Source organism: Phyllobates terribilis, unplaced genomic scaffold (assembly GCF_046119375.1).
Source record: "Phyllobates terribilis strain yellow unplaced genomic scaffold, ASM4611937v1 Scaffold_3__8_contigs__length_932513732, whole genome shotgun sequence".
In the NCBI taxonomy this organism is placed as follows: Eukaryota; Metazoa; Chordata; class Amphibia; order Anura; family Dendrobatidae; genus Phyllobates; species Phyllobates terribilis.
Genome location: NW_027362763.1, coordinates 708,152,234 through 708,176,367, shown reverse-complemented (window position 1 = coordinate 708,176,367; position 24,134 = coordinate 708,152,234). Strand labels below are relative to the sequence as shown.

The 24,134-nt window shown below is 47.3% G+C and overlaps 1 protein-coding gene across 3 annotated transcripts in view; it reads left to right on the top strand.

Annotated features, from left to right (window-relative positions):
• Positions 1-21,093: 21,093 nt before the first annotated feature.
• RCOR3 (REST corepressor 3) overlaps positions 21,094-24,134 on the top strand; it is a 54,478-nt gene continuing 51,437 nt past the window's right edge. Inside the window, exons 1-2 of one of the 3 annotated variants that reach the window (XM_073671992.1) lie at positions 21,094-21,617; positions 21,722-21,778. In XM_073671992.1, the coding sequence (XP_073528093.1) occupies positions 21,491-21,617; positions 21,722-21,778 (184 nt within the window). In that variant the 5' untranslated portion in view covers positions 21,094-21,490. The remainder of the gene's footprint in view (positions 21,618-21,721; positions 21,779-24,134) is intronic. The other 2 variants (XM_073671993.1, XM_073671994.1) reach the window with 2 other exon arrangements.

Sequence of the window (24,134 nt, the reverse complement as noted above, 5' to 3'; positions counted from 1 at the left end):
TGAAGGCCTGCTGCACAAAGTCTCCTCTTAACAGTTGTTGAAGAGATGTGTTTGCTGCTAGAACTCTGTGTGGCATTGACCTCGTCTCTAATCTGAGCTGCTGTTAACCTGCGATTTCTAAGGCTGGTGACTCAGATAAACTTATCCTCAGAAGCAGAGGTGACTCTTGGTCTTTCTTTCCTGGGGCGGTCCTCATGTGAGCCAGTTTCTTTGTAGTGCTTGATGGTTTTTGCAACTGCACTTGGGGACACTTTCAAAGTTTTCCCAATTTTTCACACTGACTCACCTTCATTTCTTAAAGTAATGATGGCCACTCATTTTTCTTTACTTAGAATTTGTATTATGGTAAGAAAAAAGCAGCTAACAGTCTATTCAGTAGCACTATCAGCTGTGTATCCTCCAGACTTCTGCACAACACAACTGATGGTCCCAACCCCATTTATAAGGCAAGAAATCCCACTTATTAAACCTGACAGGGCACACCTGTGAAGTGAAAACCATTTCCGGTGACTACCTCTTGAAGCTCATCAAGAGAATGCCAAGAGTGTGCAAAGCAGTCATCAAAGCAAAAGGTGGCTACTTTGAAGAACCTAGAATATAAGACATATTTTCAGTTGTTTCACACTTTTTTTTGTTAGGTATATAATTCCACATGTGTTAATTCATAGTTTTGATGCCTTCAGTGTGAATGTACAATTTTCAAAGTCATGAAAATACAGAAAAATCTTTAAATGAGAAGGTGTGTCCAAACTTTTGGTCTGTACTGTGTGTATATATATATATATATATATATAAATTATTAAAATGGAAAGAGGAAAGCAATTCAAAGTGTTTAAGTAGTCCTTTAAAGTAAAAATAAAATGTAATAGGAATTTTAAAAGCGTGAAAAATAAACATGCATTTCCTATCTTTCTTTACATTCGCATCCCCCTCCCCGACCTTAGAAAAATAATAATTATAGAACCATTAAAAAGTGCATGTGCAACAATACCTGAAAATGTGCCTGGTCAGGAAGGGGGGAGAATGACCCAGGAATGAACTGGTTAAGCAAAGGCTGTGATTAGCTCTATAACTTCATAAATGGTCCATTTTGTCTGTTCAGTGACATCTAGTGGTCAAGTTAGAGAATGCGAGAAAAGTGTTTTTTTATGTAGATGTGGCATTGTTGATATTATTTATTATTATAGCGCCATTTATTCCATGGCGCTTTACATGTGAAAATGAGTACACATAGCAAATACATTTACAATAATCTTGAACAAAACGAGTCAGCGACTGGTACAGGAGGAGTGAGGTCCCTGCCCGCGAGGGCTCACAATCTACAAGGCATGGGTGAGGATACAGTAGGTGAGGATAGAGCTGGTCATGCAGCGGTATGGTGGAGCAATGGTTGCTGCAGGTTGTAGGCTTGTTGGAAGAGGTGGGTCTTCAGGTTCCTTTTGAAGGTTTCCACGATAGGCGAGAGTCTGATATTAGAACTAAAATGGAAAATGTGTTTTTTTTAACCACGTATTGATCACAAAAGAAATCAAGAAGCTCCAGCCTCAGCGCATCTAAACTATGTGTTCTTTGGACATTACTTATTAACAAATCCAGGTATCCATTCATTTAACACTCAATTGTTGTCCTATTCCCATCCTTTCTTGTGGATCAAACTCAGCCATTCAATGTACAAGGCTCTGTTAAAAATGGAGGGTGTGTAAACATTTTGAAAGAATCCATTTTTTTACCATCCACAAAAGTGGACATGGTTTTCTGAACTTGCTTTAAGACTGGTATATGATCAAATTAAGGGAAGCATTGTTTCCTCTCTTCATCTACTCATCAGTTTTTCATGAAAACTATTAACAATTGTGCTTCATAAGAGCATGATTTCCTACAATTGCAGTATTGCAATATACAGTGGTGTGAAATAGAGTTTGCCCCCTTCCTGATTTCTTATTCTTTTGTATGTTTGTCACACTTAAATGTTTCAGATCACAAAACAAATTTAAATATTAGACAAAGATAACACAAGTAATCACAAAATGCAGTTTTTAAATGAAGGTCTTTATTATTATTAAGGGGAAAAGAAATCCAAACCTACAGGGCCTGTGTGAGAAAGTGATTGCCCCCTAAACCTAATAACTGGTTGGGCCACCGTTAGCAGTAACAACTGCAATCAAGCGTTTGTGATAACTGGCAACGAGTCGTTTACGATGCTCTGGAGGAATTTTGGCCACTCATCTTTGCAAAATTGTTGTAATTCAGCCACATTGGAGGGTTTACGAGCATGAACCGCCTTTTTAAGCTCATGCCACAGCACCTCAATCGGATTAAGTTCAGGAATTTGACTAGGCCACTCCAAGGTCTTAATTTTGTTTTTCTTAAGCCATTCAGATGTGGACTTGCTGGTGTGTTTTGGATCATTTGAGATCACAAACAGATGGCTGGATATTCTCCTTCAGGATTTTTTGGTAGTCAGCAAAATTCATGGTTCCATTTATCACAGCAAGACTTCTAGGTCCTGAAGCAGAAAAACAACTCCATCACACTACCACCACCATATTTTACTGTTGGTATGATGTTACTTTTCTGAAATGTTGTGTTACTTCTACGCCAGATTTAATGGGACATACACCTTCCAAAAAGTTCAACTTTTGTCTCATCAGTCCACAGAGTATTCTCGCAAATGTATTGGCGATCATCAAGATGTTTTCTAGCAAAACTGAGACGAGCCTATATGTTCTTTTTCTCAGCAGTGGTTTTCATCTTGGAACTCTGAAATGCATGGCATTTTTACCCAGTCTCTTTCTTATGGTGAAGTCATGAACACTGACCTTAACTGAGGCAAGTGAGGCCTGCAGTTCTTTGGATGTTGTTGTGGGGTTTTTTGTGACCTCTTCGATGAGTCGTCAATGTGCTCTTGGGGTAATTTTGGTCGGCCGGCCACTCCTGGGAAAGTTCACCACTGTTCCATGTTTTCGTCATTTGTGGATAATGGCTCTTTCTGTGTTTCACTGGAGTCCCAAAGCTTTAGAAATGGCTTTATAACCTTTTCCAAACTGATAGATCTCAAATACTTTGTTTCTCATTTGTTCCTGAATTTCTTTGGATCACAGCATGATGTCTAGCTTTTGATGATCTTTTGGTCTACTTCACTTTGCCAGGCAGGTCCTATTTAAGTGATTTCTTGATTGAGAACAGCTGTAGCAGTGATCAGGCCTGTGTGTGGCTAGGGAAATTGAACTCAGCTTCCCAAAGATGTGATAAACCACAGTTCATTTATGTTTTAAGGGGGGGGGATCACTTTTTTCACACAGGGCCCAGTAGATTTGGATTTCTTTTTCCCTTAATAATAAAATCCTTCATTTAAAAACTGCATTTCGTGTTTACTTGTGTTCTCTATGTCTAATATTTAAATTTGTTTTGTGATATGAAACATTTAAGTGTGACAAACATGCAAAAGAATAAGAAATCAGGAACACTTTTTCACACCACTATATATAGTATATAGTGCAAGTGATGAAACAGTAGTAGGTTCAAGTCCCCTAGAGAGGCACCAAAAAAAAAAAATATATTTATAAAAAAAATAAATGAAAATGCCTAAAAGCTCAATTTACCTCCCCTTTTCCATATCTGAAAATAAAAAATAAGTACATTTAGAATCACTGCGTCCATAAAAGTCCAAGCTTTTCAAAATCTTTAATTATTTAACCCACTGTAAAAAGGAGGGGGAAAAAAAACACCCCAGAAAATGGAATAAAGAGTGATTGAAAAGTTACACGAAGCCCAATAAAGACTTAATCTCACCACACAAAAAATAAACCACTGGGACTGAAAAAAATGACAAAACAAACGTAATTTTTTTTTTATAAAGTTAAAAAAAAAAAAGAAATTAAAAACAGTAAAATATAAAAAACAATTATATAAGTTTGGTATCGTAATCGTACGCACCTGGAGAATTAACTTTCCAGGTTATTTCTAAAACACAAAGAATGCCCCCCCCCCAAAAAAAAAAAAAAAAAAAACAAGAGTGGAATTCTATTTTGTTTTGTTTTTTCCACCATTTTATCACACTAAGAATTTTTCCCCTTTTTCTGTACATTACATCAATGGTATGATTTCAAAACTACAACTTGTCCCGCAAAGAAAACTTGCCCTGTCAACTAAAAACAAAGGGTTATGGATCTTGTAAGAGGAAAGGAAAAAAAACCTGCAAAAAAAAAGAAAGCTGGTGGAAAACTCACTGTTATGCAGGGATCTATGGAAGACACTTATGGGGGAGCGCTGGAGGACACACTCATGGGAAATCTGTGGATGACACCGTCATGGGGAATATGTGGGTTGGGTTCAGTGGGTGACACAGACGATCTGTGGATGACACAGTTATGAGGACTAGATAACTATGTCATCGGGGGACCGATGGACGACATACTATTACAGGTAATCTGTAAATGAAGCATTGTTATGGGAGATAAGTGGAAGACACTTTTGGGGGACATGTGGGTGATACAGATATTGGGGATTTCTGGATGACATGCTGTTATGGGGATAGCCATGGTTGGCACAATACTATGGGGGGATCTGTGGATGGCACAATGCTATGGGGGGGATCTGTAGATGGCACAGTGCTATGGGGGGGATCTGTAGATGGCACAGTGCTATGGGGGGGATCTGTGGATGGCACAGTGCTATGGAGGGGTCTGTGGATGGCACAAGGCTATGGGTAGATCTGTGGATGGCACAATGCTATTGAGGGTATCTGTGCATGGCCCAATGCTATGGGGGGATCTGTAGATGGCACAATGCTATGGGGGGGATCTGTGGATGGCACAATGCTATGGGGAGGATCTGTGGATGGCACAGTGTTATGGGGGTTCTGTGGATGGCACAATGCTATGGGGGGGATCTGTGGATGGCACAAGGCTATGGGGGGATCTGTGGATGGCACAAGGCTATGGGGAGATCTGTGGATGGCACAATGCTATTGGGGGTATCTGTGGATGGCACAAGGCTATGGGGGGGATCTGTGGATGGCACAAGGCTATGGGGGGGATCTGTGGATGGCACCATGCTATGGGGGATCTGTGGATGGCCCAATGCTATGGGGGAATCTGTGGATGGCACAGTGCTATGGGGGAAAGGACTGGCATAGAGGGTAAACGTATCTACCCCGGCTGTCATTTCTCTGTCACCAGGTTCCGCCCATTGTCACACACGACCATGCCTGGCTGTATGTTCAGCGGTGAGAGCCACAGATCAAGCTGCTGTGTTACAGCTTTAAACAGCTCTGCAGTTCTGGGCGGTTTGTCACCTAAGCATTAAGCATGTTATCTTCAGCACAGCTTGTTGCCGCTTGGCCAAGTCAGGGCTGCAGTGCTTTCAGCTTGTGACTGATGTGGTAATATTGGAGATGGAGCAGGAGGTGCAGGAGCTGAACAATGTGATTACATTGAGGTTACATTGGCGACTCTGTTTTTATACTAAAGAAAGATCCTACTGTTTGTTTGTTTTTTACGTTATTTTTTAAGGCAAATGCATTCACCGGGAAATGTCATTTTAACATTTTACAACCTTATCTGGAAATGTGGTGTGTGACACATCATCAGACACATCCTGTTTCATTGATGATGGAGGGACTCTGAAAGCCACATAGAGCAGAGCCACAATAACGAGTATGACATGTTCCCATTAGAAAGGAGAGAGTCTGCTATACAGTTATAGGGTATGCAGTGAGTCCAACGGCTGATCAAATTTAGGAAAAACCCCACAAAGAATTTAAAGACACAGAGCAGGGCCACAGTAACAAGTACATGTTCCCATTAGAAAGGAGAGGGTCTGCTATACAGTTATAGGGTATGCAGTGAGTCCAACGGCTGATCAAATTTAGGAAAAACCCCACTAAGAATTTAAAGACACATAGAGCAGGGCCACAGTAAAGACAAATTCCCATTAGAAAGGAGAGAGTCTCCCATAGTGTTGGCCTATGCAGTGAATGCAAGGGCTGCTAAAAATTTGGAGGCACTTCAATGCCCCTTGGAAGAGACGTGGAGGAGGGCCTCATAAAAAAATGTTCCCATTAGAAAGGAGCGGGCCTCCTATACTTGTAATGCCCATGCACTAAGTGTATGAGCTGACAAACTTTTACCCCTGGGGGGTATACATGAACATACTGTATAAAAAAAATTTTTTACGGGCATCATAAACACCTTTAAAAAAAAATTATGTGGGTGTTGCATCACAGACCACGGTCACCCTGGTGATATGGTGGTGGAGGATGAGAAGGAGGAGAACAAGAGCAAATAGCTAAAATCAGGAAGTGTATACCCATGTCTGGGTGTGAAAAGGTGCATGGGAATACACCTCCCAAAAAAAGACACTGGATTTGAGTTTATGTTACCCGGCTATCATTCGGTGGTGTTGAGAAGTCTGGCCCAATCAAGCCCTTGTTCATTTTTATAAGAGTCAGCCTGTCAGCATTTTCAGTTGACAGGCGGATGCGCTTATCAGTTATAATTCCACCAGCGGCACTAAAAATCTGCTCTGATAAAACATTGGCAGCAGGGCAGGCCAGGACCTCCAAGCCATAGAGAGCCAGTTCTTTCCACGTATCCAGCTTGGATACCCAATAGTTATAAGGTACAGAGGAATCACGGAGGATGTTGGTACGGTCGGCAAGGTACTCCCTCAGCATCTTCCCAAACTTTGCACTCCTTGTGAGAGTACCCCGCGCCTCAGGGCCTGTGCGATGGGAGGGGCTGAGAAAACTCTCCCAGAACTTTGACAGTGTTCCCCTGCCTCTGCTGGATTGAATTTGTCTCTCTCGCCTGTGTGCCCTCTGCCGCCAGCATTTTCAGATGAAATTTTTTTTAATAGTTCTGCAACAAGGGCCTTCTGGTACAGCCCCATTTTTGTAGACCAGTCCGCCTCAGGAATAAGAGATATAAAGTTCTCCTTGTAGCGTGAGTCTAGAAGTGTAACCAATCAGTAATGACTGTCACCCAAAATTTTGAGAACACGAGGGTCATGGAAAAGGCAGCGTAACATAAACTCAGCCATGCGTGCCAGACTACTAACAGGCAAGACTTCCGTGTCCTCACCAAGAGGATGACTGTCCATGCTCTTCTCCTCCTCCTCTGGCCATCCACGCTGAACAGACAGTATGACAGTAGTACCGTCTATAGCGCATGAAACTGGCTCCTATCCTCCCTCCTCCTCATTGTCACCCAATTCACGTTGGGATGAGATGAGGCTGGGCTGTGTGTAATCACCCTGTATGGTTCCTTGCTCCATCTCCTCGTGCTCCGCCTGCAATGCATCCTCTTTGATTGTGAGCAGAGAGCGTTTCAGAAGACAGAGAAGCGGGATGGTGATGCTAATTATGGCATCATCGCCGCTCACCATCTTAGTGGAGTCCTCAAAGTTTTGGAGGATGGTACATATGTCTGACATCCATGTCCACTCCTGAGGTCTTATGTGTGGAGTCTGAACTGAATACCGACGGCCTTGTTGATCTTGGTACTCAACAACTGCCCTCTTCTGCTCACAAATCCTTCCCAACATCTGCAGTGTAGAGTTCCAACGCGTGGGGACATCACACACCAGTCTGTGAGCCAGAAGCAGCAAACGCTGCTGAAACATGGCAAGGGCGGTGGAAGCTGTAGCTGACTTTCTAAAATGGGCACACAGGCAGCGTGCTTTAACAAGCAGATCCGGCAGCTCCGGGAAGGATTTGAAAAACCGCTGAACCACGAGGTTAAGCACATGGGCCAGGCATGGCACGTGTGTGAGCTCGCCTCGCCTCAGAGCCGCCACCAGGTTCCGGCCATTGTCACACACGACCATGCCTGGCTGTAGGTTCAGTGGTGTGAGCCACAGATCTGCCTGCTCTTTCAGAGCTGTCCACAACTCTTCAGCATTGTGCCGTTTGTCACCTAAGCATATTAGCTTCAGCACAGCCTGTTGCCGCTTGGCCAAGGCAGTGCTGCAGTACTTTCAGCTTGTGACTGCATGTGGTGCAGGAGCTGTAGACTGTGGGGGCTACCCTGATTGACCTAGGGCTCGCAATCCTTGGCGTCAGGAGGACGTGTTCCGTCCCAAGGTCCGACTGGGTCCCGGCTTCCACTATGTTAACCCAGTGTGCCGTCAGCGAGATGTACCGTCCCTGCCCACAAGCACTTGTCCACGTGTCCGTGGTTAGGTGGACTTTTCCGGTAACTGCGTTCTTGAGGGTACGGCTAATGTTTTGGGACACGTGCTTGTGTAATGTGGGGATGGCACACCGGGAAAAATAGTGGTGGCTGGGGACTGAGTACCGAGGGACGGCCGCCGCCATCAGGTTGCGGAATGCTTCCGTCTCCACGAGCCTAAAGGCAACATTTCGAGTGCAAGCAGTCGTGAAATGTGAGAATTTAGTAGTGTGGCCTGTGGGGCGTTAACTGCAAATTTGCGTTTGCATTCCAAGGACTGGGGTATGGACAACTGAACGCAGTGCTGGCACAAGGACATGGATGTGCTTCCTAATGCTGCTACTTGAGAGTGCGCAACGACAGGTGCAGGGCAGGAGGCATCTTCGCATGCACCATGGACAGGGGATTGGCTTGCATGCACAACAGCGGAAGAAGCAATGGTGCCACCTGCAGACACTGTTCCTGGACCCTGTGGTTCGGCTCACAAAGTCGGGTGTTTTGCTGCCATGTGCCTGATCATGCTGGTGGTGGTCAGGCTGGTCGTTTTGCCACACCTGCTGATGTTGGCCTGGCAGGTGGTGCAATTGGCCTTTTTGGGGTTATCGGCAGTCTTTAAAAAACAACCAGACTCGGGAAGACCTAACAGTTGTACTGGCAACTTCCTTCGTGTTGGTGTTACGGGAAACAGTTGCCTGCCTTCCGTCTGCGGCCACCACATTGCTTCTTCCTGCCAGTTGGGGTGCTCTGCCTCCCTCCCCCTGTGTGCTGCTGTCCTCGCTCTGCATGTCCTCCTGCCAGGTTGGGTCAGTTACTATATCATCCACCACCTCGTCTTCCACTTCCGCACCCTGGTCCTCCTCCTGACTTTCCGGCAATTGTGTCTCATCATCGTCCACCTCTTGTGACACTTTCCCACCGTCGCCTTCGTGTGACCGTGGCTGCGCAAATATTTGGGCATCGCTACACGCGATCTCCTCTTGCCCCGCTTCAAGTGGACCGGGCGAGAATCTATAAATGGAAAAGTGAACAGCTCTTCAGAGTGTCCAAGTGTGGGATCAGTTGTCTCCGGGCACTCGGCATGGTGGGAGGAAGGAGGATCAGGACGAGGAATATGCGGTCCAGACTTACGTCTACTGAGACTTGACCATGTGGAAGACAGGGTGGCAGTGGTGGTGGCTAAGTGACTGGAAGCATTATCCGCTATCCAACCAACAACCTTTTGACACTGCTCTGGGTTCAATAGTGGTGTGCTGCGGTCCCCTAGGAATTGGGACAGGAAAGTCGGGCGAGAAGATGTGGGTGTTTGTTGTAGCACAATTTCAGCTTGCCCACGGCCTTGTCCTCGGCATCTGCATGCACCATTACATCCAGTTCCCCGTCCCTTGCCCATTTTAAATGGAGGACAGTATCTTCCACGCTCACTACAAATGAGTGAGTCTGGAGCGAACTTATATGTGATCCGTGTGACGGAGAAAACAGAGTTTTAAATACCTGGCCTGTAGGTAACTAGTTTGAACAGCAAACTGGTGTGAATTGTTTCAATGACACGCTGAAAGAAATTTTTAATGGAGGCCAGAAATGGCAGTATTTTCTGACAACGTATATGTGATCCGTGTGATGGAGAAAACAGAATTTTAAATACCTGGCCTGTAGGTAACTAGTTTGAACAGCAAACTGATGCGAATTGCTTCAATGACACGCTGAAGGAAATTTTTAATGGAGGCCAAAAATGGCAGTATTTTCTGACAAAGTATATCCGAAAAAGATTTCCTCCAGGCTATTTGCGCTCCCAAATAACTTGTAGGTACAAGCTATAGTATTATCCTGTATGGATCTTTATTATTTCTCCAAAAACATGTACATGTTTTTGGAGAAATAATAAAGATCCAAACAGAATAATACTATAGCTTGTACCTACAAGTTATTCGGGAGCGCAAATAGCCTGGAGGAAATCTTTTTCGGTTATTTTTCCTATGATAACTCTGCCCGAGTTAAACAATAGCCACCAGGGATCTGCAGCATACCGCTTAAAAAGGAAGATCATTACTGGATGTTCTGTGGTTCAAAAGGGACCTATAAGCAAGTGACCAAGGCCTAATAAAGGTGAGTGCAACTAACACCTATCTATGATCTGACCATACACCTACATTTAGATCGGTGTGCTCTCTGCTTTCTTTTCCCTCTCTCCTGCTGGACTGACAAAGTATATGTGATCCGTGTGACGGAGAAAAAACTGTTTTAAATAGCTGGATTTCTAGCGCTGTAATATGGAAAGGACCTGGCTGTATTCTGCAGTGCCAAAAGCAGATGACACAGAAAAACTGTGTTCTCTGGATTGTTTTAAGCAAATAATGATTAAGATCCAAAAAAAAAGTATTCCTGGCCCCTGAGACCTGGGCTTTTGTATAGAAATATCTAACAGCAGCAGAAGGCAGAATTGGAATGGAGCCTCTTGTGCTATATGCACTGCAGTCTGCTATATACACTGCCTGCCTATATACCCTGCCTGCCTATATACCCTGCCTGCCGGATATCTCTGTAGATGGATTAGTTAGTCCTCAAAAGGACTGTTTGTTAAGATGGATATGTGTAATGTACGTTTTTTCTCCCTACACTACCTAATACACAAGCAAATCTCTCCCTGACGCAGCAGCACCTCTCCCTACACTGTCTGATTCCGGAGTGACTGTGACGAGCACAGCGGCGCCAGGTCGGATATAGACCTGATGGCACTGTGCGGCCAGCCAATCACTGTAATGCCACAACCACGATGGCTGCGGCATTACAATAAGTGGCAGGCAATCCCTGCATGTTGACTGGCACTCTAAAGAGCGCCAAACATGCAGGGAGGGGACCTGAGCTCCCGCCGAGCAACCCCGGAAATACTTGGCAAGCGCCGAGCATATCGAGCAGTGAGATGCTTGGGTGAGCACCGAGCATGCTCACTCATCACTAGTCATCATCTATTGCTCTGCTTCCCTGAATCAACTTACTGGTACAATTGTCCGCTTGATATTTGTGCTTTATCTGTCACATTCCATTCAATAATCACATACGTCTGTCCTTTCCCCACTGTAGACGTTATCTGATGTTTAGAGGTGCTAAACTGCAGAGCCTAGAGTCCTAGCTCTGTCTTTGAACACGCAACCATCTCCTCGTGATCTGAGCAGCTGCTAATCTAGCCACAAACAGCTCCCACAATGCCCCTCACCTAATGCTATAGTCAGCCCTTTGAAATCAGAAGCTGTCTAAGGGGTGCACCCGTGTGGTGTTGTGCACATGTCTTCTTGTGCATAGTGGCTTTGGAGATAAGTGGCAGTTATTTCAGAGACAGTTAGTCAGGGCAGGAGTCAGGTAACCCACACTTTGACCGCTTACTCTCTTTCAACTATGTTTTGGTTAGCTTTCACCTTTTCCCCCATAGTCCATCACTTTCTACTAACCCCCCTAACCCATACACCTAGTAATGAACTCTTCATCTCTCCCTCCATCCTCCCCACTCACCTCACCTCCTCCTCAGAACTATTCCTCAACATTCAATCCTATATCTCCAAACACAGACAGCTACCCCATGCTCTCTCCTACTCCCACCTGCTAACACTTTCTCTGCTCCTCCTCACTGCCGGCGACATCGCTCCAAATCCTGGCCCTCCTCACCACATCCCCACAGTCACCTCTACCTCCTATCCATGACCTACCACAAACTCTCACAGCCTTTCTAACCTCATACCCATCCACCTAATCCCCGCTTTCCCAGGTGCACTAACAGGAGTTCTATGGAACGCTTGCTCCGTCTGCAACAAACTTTCCTACATCCACAAACTTTTCATTACTAACAAACTTTCCTTCCTCGCCATCACCGAAACCTGGCTCACCCCCTCTGACACAGCCTCCCCAGCCGCACATTCGTATGGCGGATTCCACCTTTCCCACACCCCCTGCCCCAACAGCAAACATGGTGGAGGCGTAGGTTCTCCTGTCAGATGCCTGCGCCTTGACCGAAATCCCACTGTCGCCCTCCGTTCCACTCCCAGCTTTCGAGGTGCACTGTGTGCGCATCTACTCCCCCCTCCAACTGGCCGTCATTTACAAACCCCCAGGGGAAGCTACCACCTTCTTAGACCACTTCGCAACCTGGCTGCTTCACTTCCTTTCCGCTGACATCCCCACTATCATAATGGGTGACTTCAACATCCCCATCGACACTTCCAACTCATCTGTCTCTAAGTTCCTATCCCTCACTTCCTCCTTGCTCAATGGTCTTCCGCAGAAACTTATAAAGATGGCCACACACTGGACCTAATCTTCCACCGCCTCTGTTCGCTATCTAACCTCTCTAACTCTCCTCTCCCTCTCTCCAACCACAACCTACTTACATTCTCTGCCCTCTCCAGGTCCACAATCCCCACTCCAAAATCTTGCACACCCTCGCAGAAACCTCAAACACCTTGACCTACACTCACTCTCTGAACCCCTCCTCCCTCTTACATAAATTCCTTACACGATGCAGATGTTGCTGCTGCTTTATACAACACCACAACAGCCGCAACTCTCGACTCAGTTGCCCCTCTCACATACCAAAGCTCGCACAATCAACAGACAACCCTGGCACACCAACCTTACTAAAGAACTGCGACGGGCCTCCAAGGTTGCTGAGCAGAGATGGAAAAGGTCCCACTCCATCGAGCACTTCATCGCATTCAAACAATCCCTCACTATTTTCAAGTCCACACTCCCTGCAGCAAAACAAACCTACTTCTCATCTCTCATATCCTCCCTGTCTCACAACCCTAAACAGCTATTCAATACTTTCAATTATCTCCTCCGTCCGCAACGCCTCCTCCCTCTCCTCTCAGCCGAAGACTTTGCCTCATTCTTCAAGCAGATTGACACCAGACAAAGCTTTTCCCTAAAGTCCCCACAGCCCCTCCTCATATCTACTCAAAATTGCTCCTCCAAACCCCACTTCTCCACCATTACAGAATATCAAGTCTCCTCTTTACTCTCCAAGTCACACCTCCACACCTGCGAACTTGACCCACTCCCGTCCCCTCATCCCTAACCTTACCACAGTCTTCATCCCAATCCTAACCAACCTCTTCAACCTGTCACTAACAACCGGTGTCTTCCCCTCATGTTTCAAACACGCCTCAATCACACCAATCCTCAAAAAGCCCTCCCTTGATCCATCCTCTCTGACTAGCTACCGCCCCATATCACTTCTCTCCTGTGCCTCAAAACTACTGGAACAACACGTCCACCTTGAACTGTCCTCCCACTTCTCCTTATATTCACTCTTCGACCGCTTACAATCTGGTTTCCGACCGCATCACTCGACTGATACTGCCCTGACCAAAGTCACCAATGACCTACTAACCGCCAAATCCAAGCGACACTACTCTGTCCTCCTCCTCCTGGACCTGTCATCTGCCTTAGACACAGTCGATCATTCCCTCTTACTACAGACTCTCTCATCTCTTGGTATCACGGACTTGGCCCTATCTTAGATCTCCTCATACCTAACAGACAGGACATTCAGCGTCTCTCACTCGCACACCACCTCCTCATCTCGCCCCCTATCTGTCGGTGTCCTCCAAAGTTCTAGGACCTCTGCTCTTCGCCATCTACACCTGTGGCCTGGGAAAGCTCATAGTCTCACGGCTTTTAGTATCACCTCTATGCTGATGACACACAGATCTACCTCTCTGGATCCGATATCTCCTCCCTACTAACCAAAATCCCATAATGTCTGTCCACTATCTCATCCTTCTTCTCTGCCAGATTTCTAAAACTTAACAGGGATAAAACAGAATTCATTATCTTTCCACCTTCTCATGCATCCCCCTCATGTGACCTATCCATCAACGTCAATGGCTGCCCACTCTCCCCAGTCCCGCAAGCTCGCTGCCTCGGAGTAACCCTGGACTCTGATCTCTCCTTCAAACCTCATATCCAAGCCCTTTCCACTTCCTGCCGACTCCAACTCAAAAACATCTCCCGCATCCGCACATTCCTCAACATAGACTCTGCAGAAACACTAGTGCATGCCCTCATCTTCTCCCGCCTCAACTACTGAAACCTCCTGCTCTGTGGTCTCCCAACACTCTGACGCCCCTCCAATCTATCATAAACTCTGCTGCCCGACTAATCCACCTGTCCCCCTGCTATTCCCCGGACTCTCCCCTCTGTCAATCCATTCACTGGCTCCCGATTGCCCAGAGAATCCAGTTCAAAACCCTAACCTTGGCATACAAAGCCATCCACAACCTGTCTCCTCCATACATCTGTGACCTAGTCTCCCGGTACTTACCTCGCATACCACAGGAACCTTCAAAAGAAACCTGAAGACTTACCTCTGTAATGTACACGCCCGGACTGACTGGCGTGTGCGTGATTCCACTGTGCCATAAACCGGAGAGTGCCTGGAGGGGCGTAACTAAGTATCTGCCCGATCCGACCAAGGTCGCACGACGGCATACGACGCCAGTGCACCAGGGAGGAACCGAGCAGAGGGACCAGGTGCCACTCCAGGTCAGACCCCGGACACGGCTGTTGACCCACACTGGGGAATACAGGAACAGGCAGGCTAGAGTGCAGGCTGGGTAGGGTCCAGTACAGACTGGGAGACGGGTCCAGAGCCGCAGATGCGGTAATCAAGCAGAGCAGAGCGAAACCGCAGACGCGGTAGACAAGGCCGAGCAGAGCGAAACCGCAGACGCGGTAGACAAGGCCGAGCAGAGCGAAACCGCAGACGCGGTAGACAAGGCCGAGCAGAGCGAAACCGCAGACGCGGTAGACAAGGCCGAGCAGAGCGAAACCGCAGACGCGGTAGACAAGGCCGAGCAGAGCGAAACCGCAGACGCGGTAGACAAGGCCGAGCAGAGCGAAACCGCAGACGCGGTAGACAAGGCTGAGCAGAGCGAAACCGCAGACGCGGTGGACAAGGCTAAGCAGAGCAAAACCGCAGACGCGGTGGACAAGGCCGAGCAGAGCAACACCGCAGACGCGGTGGACAAGGCCGAGCAGAGCAACACAGCAGACGCGGTGGACAAGGCCGAGCAGAGCAAAACCGCAGACGTGGTGGACAGGGCTGAGCAGAGCAAAACCGCAGACGCGGTGGACAGGGCTGAGCAGAGCAAAGCCGCAAGTGGTAAGTAGGACAGAGAAAAATTGCAGAAGCGGTAAACAAAGACAAAGCAAAGGGGACAGGGCTCTGTTCAGACGGAACAGACTGGAAAAGAAAGGCAGAACCAGATACACACAAGGTACTTGCAAAGAAGTAGCGAAAGGACTCCAACTCACAAACGGAAGTACAATGACAACAAGTAGAAGTTAGGTGCAGGTTCAGACTCTACAGAAAAAGGGAGCAAACGGACATAAAGACAAAACAGGTAAGAAACTAGGAGACAGTTCAGACAAGAACAGTTACTGCAACAAAATGCAGGAACGAGCCTAGGTAAAGCCAAGTGCTGGTTCAAACACTGCAGAAAAAGGGAGCAAACGGACATAAAGACAAAACAGGTAAGAAACTAGGAGACAGTTCAGACAAGAACAGTTACTGCAATAAATACAGGAGCGAGTCTGGGTAGGCAGGCCCCAGAGGGTGAGACGAACAGACTAGGAGCGTGTTCAGACAGGCCTGGAAATACAGCCTCCAGGAAGGCAGACAGACAGCTGGCTAGAGTGCACAGACAGGACACAGTTCAGACACGGGAACTGATACCGTAAGGCAGGAAACATAGACAGGACCTGGCACATCAGTGACAAGAAGCCAACTGACAGAACAAGATGCTCAGGCATGGATTCCAAGGAGGAGCTGGTTTAAATACCAGGTGACAGACAGCAATAGGCTGAGGACGCATTAGGGGTGTGTCTGCAGCAGCTACAAGAAACAGGAAGTTCAGCGGGCGTCGCCCTAAGCAGCCAGAGCAGAGCAAAGCAGACAGTATGGAAAGAAGCCAGAGTGGCAGTCTGGACTGGAAATCAAGTGCGCGCTCTTGCACAGTGGGAGATGGACCACTATGCAAGGACGCCGTCAGGTATGTTACAACCTCTTCTGACAAGCCTACAACCTGAAGTAACCACCGCTCCATGACATTGCTGCACGACAAGCTCTACCCCCACCTACTGTATCCTCACCCATTCCTCGCAGATAGTGAGCCTTCGCGGGCAGGGTCCTCTCTCCTCCTGTACCAGTCGCTGGCTCATTTTAAGATTATTGTAAAAGTTTTTGCTATGTATACCCCCTTTTTCACATGTAAAGCGCCATGGAATAAATGGCGCTATAATAATAAATAATCCCTTGCTATGTTCTGGACAATCTTCCCACACCGATTGTCTTGGGTATCCCTTGGCTTGTTAAACACAATCCATTGGTGGATTGGAAAGCCGGGGAGATTATTGAATGGGATTACTGCCATGAGAACTGTTTAGAAATTTCCCTTGCTACTGTCTCTACAGAAATATTACCTGCTTTTCTGTCTGGTTTTGAGGAAGTCTTTTCTGAGAGGGGGTGTCAGAATTTGCCTCCTCGCTGTGCTTATGACTGTCCTATTAACCTGACCCCCGGAGCTAAACTACCAAAGTCCAGACTGTGTAATCTTTGTGGCCCTGAGAGACAAGCCATGAAGGATTTCATTGCGGAAAGTCTGGAGAAGGGACATATCTTCACCCGTGGCGGTAGGGTTCTTCTTTGTGAAGAAAAAAGATGGCGGTCTACGTCCCTGTTTAGATTTCCGGGAATTAAATCAAATTACCATCCGTGACCCATACCCTCTTCCTCTGATTCCTGATTTGTTTAGCCAGGTTGTGGGAGCTAAGGTATTCTCCAAGTTGGATTTAAGGGGAGCCTACAACCTGGTTAAAATCAGAGTAGGGGACAAATGGAAAACAGTGTTCAATACCCCTGAAGGACATTTCGAGAGTCTGGTTATGCCTTTTGGTTTGTCCAATGCACCTACGGTATTCGAGCATTTCATAAATGACATCTTCCATCATTTGGTGGGGAGGTTTGTGGTGGTCTATCTGGACGATATTTTGGTTTACTCACCTGATTTTGAGACTCATTGGCGGCATGTTAAGCAGGTGCTCCAGATATTAAAGATAACACATTTTTTAATTTGGCATAAAGTTTGTTTTCGCTGTTCAGGAGGTGCAGTTTTTAAGGTACTTGTTGTCATCTTCAGATTTTCGGATGGATCCGTGCAGTCTTTGACTGGGAATGTTCTGAGAACCTGAAGGCTCAACTAATTTTTACCTGAAATTCATCCAAAATTACTCTGTTATAGTGAAACCCCTTACTGACATGACTAAAAAGGGGTCTGATTTTTTCAAATGGTCAGATGTTTCCCTCCAGGCTTTTTCTTCCTTAAAGAATCATTTTGCCACTGCACCTATACTCAGTCAGCCTGATGTTTCTCAACCCTTTATTGTGGAGGTTGATGCATCGGATGTCGGGGTTGGGGCTGTATTGTCTCAGAGCTCATCCCCTGGTAAATCGCGTCCCTGCGCCTTCTTTTCTAAAAAATTGTCTTTGGCTGAGAGAAATTATGACATGGGTAATAGGAAACTTTTGGCGATCAAATTGGCATTCGAGGAATGGCGACATTGGTTGGAGGGGGCTGTCCATCCTATTACTGACCATAAGAACCTGTCATATCTCCAGTCGGCTAAACGTCTCAACCCTAGGCAAGCCAGATGGTCCTTGTTTTTTACTAGGTTCAATTTTGTTTTCACTTTTTGTCCAGGGGTCAAAAATGTCAAGGCTGATGCTTTGTCTCAAAGCTTCCCTGGTGGTGGTGACCATGAGAACCCTGCCCCGATATTAAAGAAAGGGGTAGTCATTTCGGCACTTTATCCTGAACTAGAGGGTGAGGTGTTGGAGGCACAGGGGGACGCCCCTGCCTCTTGCCCTTCAGGAAAGTTATTTGTACCATCTCATCTGCGCCGCAAAGTAATTAAGGAACATCATAACTCTGTGCTTGCTGGGCATCCAGGTGATAAGGCAACCACGGAACTCTGCTCATCGTTTTTGGTGGCCGGGGTTGCATAGTGATGTAATTGAATACGTAGCCGCTTGTAGTATTTGTGCGCGTTCTAAGGTTTCGCATATTCCTCCATCTGGTTCTCTTCTTCCGCTACCTATCCCTAGTAGGCCATGGACACACGTGTCCATGGATTTTATTACTGACCTACCGATTTCTGCAGGCAAAATGGTCGTTTTGGTGGTAGCAGATAGGTTCAGTAAAATGGTTCATTTTGTCGCATTGCCTGCACTTCGAAATGTCAAGACACTTGCTCAGGTGTTCATAAATGAGATTGTGAAGCTTCACGGGTTTCCTTCATACACTTGGTCCTTCCCTCACCTAGCATGACAGCTACGGGGGGGGGGGGGGATCTGTGGATGCCACAATGCTATGGGGGGGGGGAATCTGTGGATGGCACAATCCTATGGGGAGGATCTGTGGGTGGCACAACACTATGGGGGGGGGGAATCTGTGGATGGCACAATGCTATGGGGGGAATATGTGGATGGCACAATGCTATGGGGGGAATCTGTGGATGGCACAATGCTATGGCGGGGAATCTGTGGATGGCACAATGCTATGGCGGGGAATCTGGATGGCACAATGCTATGGCGGGGAATCTGTGGATGGCACAATGCTATGGCGGGGAATCTGTGGATGGCACAATGCTATGGCGGGGAATCTGTGGATGGCACAATGCTATGGGGGGAATCTGTGGATGGCACAATGCTATGGGGGGAATCTGTGGATGGCACAATGCTATGGGGGGAATCTGTGGATGGCACAATGCTATGGGTGGAATTTGTGCATGGCACAATGTTATGGGGGGAATCTGTGCATGACAATGCTGTGGGGGGAATCTGTGGATGGCACAATGCTATGGGGGGGATCTGTGGATGGCACAAGGCTATGGGGGGATCTGTGGATGGCACAATGCTATGGAGGGGAATCTGTGGATGGCACGGTGCTATGGAGGGGAATCTGTGGATGGCACGGTGCTATGGGGGAATCTGTGGATGGCACAATGCTATGGGGGGAATCTGTGGATGGCATAATGCCATGGGGGGAATCTGTGGATGGCATAATGCCATGGGGGGAATCTGTGGATGGCATAATGCCATGGGGGGAATCTGTGGATGGCATAATGCCATGGGGGGAATCTGTGGATGGCATAATGCCATGGGGGGAATCTGTGGATGGCATAATGCCATGGGGGGAATCTGTGGATGGCATGGGGAGGATCTATGGATGGCACAATGCTATTGTCACGGGTGTATAAGGTTTCACGTACATTCATTCTGGAATCGGCTGTAGAAGGTCGCTGCGCTTGGCTTTGCAGACACCTTCTTGATCCTTTCATCTCTGGAGTATAATTGTATCCTTCTTTCACTAGGACCCAGCAGTGATCTCCACCTTCTGCCGCTAATTGACACACCCTTGCTTGATATAGAAAAACTCTCAGTGTTTCCAGGGAGTCGCCGATGATAGAACTATTTTTCCCTGTTCTGGCCTGGAGTACTAGCAGTCGGCTAATTTCTTCTTCGAGTTTCTTGATGGATTATTGTTGTATTCTCAAGCGAAGTGTATCCCCTTGTCTGTTTTCCTTGTTTGTCTTTAGGTGCAGTGGGGGCTGACTAGTGCTCACCCCTTACCTTCCCTACCTAGGGTCTAGCTCTAGGGACAGTTAGAGATTAAGTTTCCTGCTCGGCGATAGGTGCGGAACCTATTTAGGGACGGTAGGGGAGGCAGGGTGTTGTAAGATCTGCCTAGGGGTCTCCACTCTCCCTAGTTGCTGGGCTTCCCCTCTTTTCACATCGTCCTTCCCTCACCTAGCGTGGGGGGGATGTGGATGGCACAATGCTATGGGGGGGGAATCTGTGGATGGCCCAATGCTATGGGGGGGGGATCTGTGGATGGCCCAATGCTATGGGGGGGGGGGGATCTCCGTGCCCCCATTATTACAGTGACAGGGGGGGGGGGATCTCCGTGCCCCCATAATTACAGTGGCGGGGGGGGATCTCCGTGCCATTCTTACTGTGGGGGGGGTGGGGATCTCCGTGCCCCCATTATTACAGTGGGGGGGGTCTCCGTGCCCCCATTATTAGTGTGGGGGGGGGAATTTCCGTGCCCCCAATACTACAGTGGGGGGGGGGGGGGGGGATATCCATGTCCCCATTATTACAGTGGGGTTGGGGGGATCTCCGTGTCCCCATTATTACAGTTGGGGGGGGGGATCTCCGTGCCATTCTTACTGTGGGGGGGGAATCTCCGTGCCCCCATTATTACAGTGGGGGGGGGGGGATATATGTGCCCCCATTATTACAGTTGGGGGGGGGATCTCCGTGCCATTCTTACTGTGGGGGGGGAATCTCCGTGCCCCCATTATTACAGTGGGGGGGGGGATATCTGTGCCCCCATTATTACAGTGGGGGGGGGGAATCTCCATGCCCCCATTACTACAGTGAGGGGGGGGGGATCTCCATGTCCCCATTATTAGTTGCGGGGGGGATCTCTGTGCCCCCATTATTACAGTTGGGGGAGGATCTCTGTGCCCCCATTATTACAGTGAGGGGAGGATCTCTGTGCCCCCATTATTACAGTAAGGGGAGGCTCTCTGTGCCCTCATTATTACGGGGGGGGGGCTCTCTGGGCCCCCATTATTACAGGAGGGGAGGGCTCTCTGTGCCCCCATTATTGCAGGGGGGGGGGGGGAGATCTCAGCGCCCCCATTATTACAGGGGGGGGTCTCAGTGCCCCCATTATTACAGTGGAGGGGGTGGGGTCTCCGTGCTCCCATTATTACTGTGGGAGGCTCCCTGCCTGTATTAAGGGGTCTCTTTCCCTGAGGGCTGCCTCCCGCCATGCTGTGGCAGCCGCACACACGGTACACCCGCTGTACTCCCCTCCGCAGTGACGCAGGACACAGCACTGCGCCGTCACCGGTCCCCTCTCACCGCCGCGCACGTCACCAGCAGCCGTGTCACTCCGCACCAGGACACCTCACGGCGGCCGCGTCCACCAGGTCAAAGAGTTCAGCGCCCACTCCCCTCCTTAATCCCGGCTGCCCCCGCCCTCCTATCCCTCCCTCAGCCCAGACCCCTCTCCCTCCACCTCACAGGCAGCAGCCAAACCCCCCACTAAGTCCTCCGGTCACATGACCTCCCCGCGAGCAGCAGCCCCGATCCCGATAGCGGAGTGATACCAGGAGCAGCAGCCAGACGTCGTGTGTGAGTGCGCCTCCATATTAACAAGTCCCTCTTCACCCGACGCCGGGCGGGAGCCGCAGCAGCAGCCATGCCGGGCATGATGGATAAGAGCATCGAGTTTCTAGGCAAGAACCGCTCCAATGGCACCAAAAGCCCGTCCAGCGCCTCCAATGGACACTACTCCGAGGAGAGCGGCGGCAGCGACGACGAGCACGGTGGTAGCCTCGATCTGTGTGACTGAGCCTCCCGTCCCCTCCCCCGAGTGTGAGTGTGAGTGCGGCCCCAGCCCCCGCTATAGCCTCTGCTCTTCTCGTTACAGATGTGGGCATGAGGGTGGGAGCCGACTTCCAGGCCCGGATCCCCGACTACGAGCCCGGTACGTCTGCCATCTTGTCTGCGGGGCTGCGGCCGGGGCGGCGGTGGTGGTAGCCTCGGTATAGGGGGGAGATGGTGTTATATGGGGGGAGCAGGATGTACGTCATCACTGGCCTGATATATGGCTGATGCTGCAGACACCTGGGTATATATATGTGTAGTATTTTTAATGATATACATTTTTGTATAGTTTTTTTTTTTTATATATATATTATTTATTTGTAAGAAATATATATATATATATATATATATATATATATATATATATATATATATATATATCATTGATATAATTTATATATACAGTATATATAAAAAAAACTATAAGTTATCAATAAAGAAAATATTTTTTTTTTTATTATACATAATATTTGAATGTAACTTATAGTGAGTGTGTGTGTGTGTATATATATATATATATATATATATATATATATATATATATATATATATATATATATTTATTTTTTTAATCGTGAAGTTTGAATAAAATGCCTTGAGATGGATATCTCTGTGTAAATATGAGATGCAACAAATAATATCAATATCTATTCCATACTGCTATATTTCCTCGCACATGCCTCTCCAGTTATTGCAGAACTACTACTCCCAGCATGCCCTGAGAGTTTTAATTGCAGTCCCCACAAGAGTTTTCTTGAATTTTTTTTTTTGTTTGTTTTTTGTTTTTCCAATTTCAGGAAACCCTTCTCCTTCCACTGCATTAAAAAAAAGTACTTTACTTGCCCTCCCCTGGTCCGGCGCGGAGTCTCCGCCGATGTATGTTTTGCCACCGTCGCTGAGCTAAGTGGCTCTGCCCGAGGTGACTGAATTAGCCGCTGAACTCATTGATCGTCTGCAGTGATGTGGACGCGACCTCAGAAAATAACAGATTGGGAGCAGCAGAAACTCAGCGCTAGACCTGGGGAGGGCGAGTGAAGCTCAGTCTGTTGTTCTTGTTTTTTTTTTTAAACTGCAGCCGGAGGACAGGGTTTTCCAAAACTGAAAACCCCTTTAACCCTTTCGCAACCCTGGGATTTTGCTTTTTTGCATTTTCGTTTTTTGCTCCCCTTGTTCCCAGAGCCATAGCATTTTTATTTTTTGGACAATATGGCCATATGAGGGCTTATTTTTTGCGGGACGGGTTGTACTTTTCAACGCCATTACTAGTTTTACCATATCTTGTACGGGAAAACAGGAAAAAAATTCCAAGTGCGGTGAAATTGCAAAAAAAGTGCAATACCACAGTTGTTTTTTATTTGCTAAAACTGACCTGCCATTCTTATTCTCCAGGTCATTACGAGTTCGTAGACACCAGACATGTATAGGTTCTTCTTTATTTAAGTGGAGAGAAAAAAATTCCAAAGTTTGGTAAAAAAAAAAAAAATAGTGCCATTTTCTAAGACCTGTAGCGTCTCCATTTTTCGGGATCTGGGGCTGGGTGAGGGCTTATTTTTTGCGCACCGAGCTGAAGTTTTTATTGATAACATTTTGGGGTAGATCCGATGTTTTGATCGCCCGTTATTGCATTTTATTGCAATTTTGCGGCGACCAAAAAACGTAATTCTGGCATTTAGAATTTTTTTTCTCGTTACGCCGTTTACCGATTGGATTAATTCTTTTTTTATATTGATAGATCGGGCGATTCTGAATGCGGCGATACCAAATATGTGTATGTGGGTTTTTTTTTTATTATTTTGAATGGGGCGAAAGGGGGGTGATTTAAACTTTTATATTTTTTAAATTTTTTTTATATTTTTAAAAACTTTTTTTTTTTTTCACTTTTTGCTTGCTTCTATAGTCTCCATAGGAGACTAGAAGCAGCAAGTGTCCGATTGCCTCTGCTACATACAGATGATCAGCAGATCACCTGTATGTAGCAGAAATGGTCCTGTGCTAAGAGCGCCGACCACTAGGTGGCGCTCATAGTGACCAGCTCATGACAACCACAGGCGTCTGCTGCAGACCCTGGGTTGTCATGCCCACCCATCGGTGACCCGCGATCACGTGACGGGGGTCACCGATGGGCGGGGCTTAGGACCCGCTTCCCGGAAGCGCGAGTTAAATGCTTCTGTCAGAGATTGACAGCGGCATTTAACATGTTAACAGCCGCGGGTGGATCGCGATTCCACCCGCGTCTGTTGCGGGCACATGTCAGCTGTAATAATCAGCTGACATGTGCTCGGTTCAGTGCGGGCTCATCACACAGGAAGGATAATAAAATTAAAGGGATTATCCAAGACTATTATCTTTTTTTTTTTTACTATGGGCCTAAGAAGTAACAGACTACCTGCCTGTTGTCCCCGGCACTGATTTCTGCCAGCACAGAGTGGTCACAGAGCGCGCCTGCAATTTCTGCT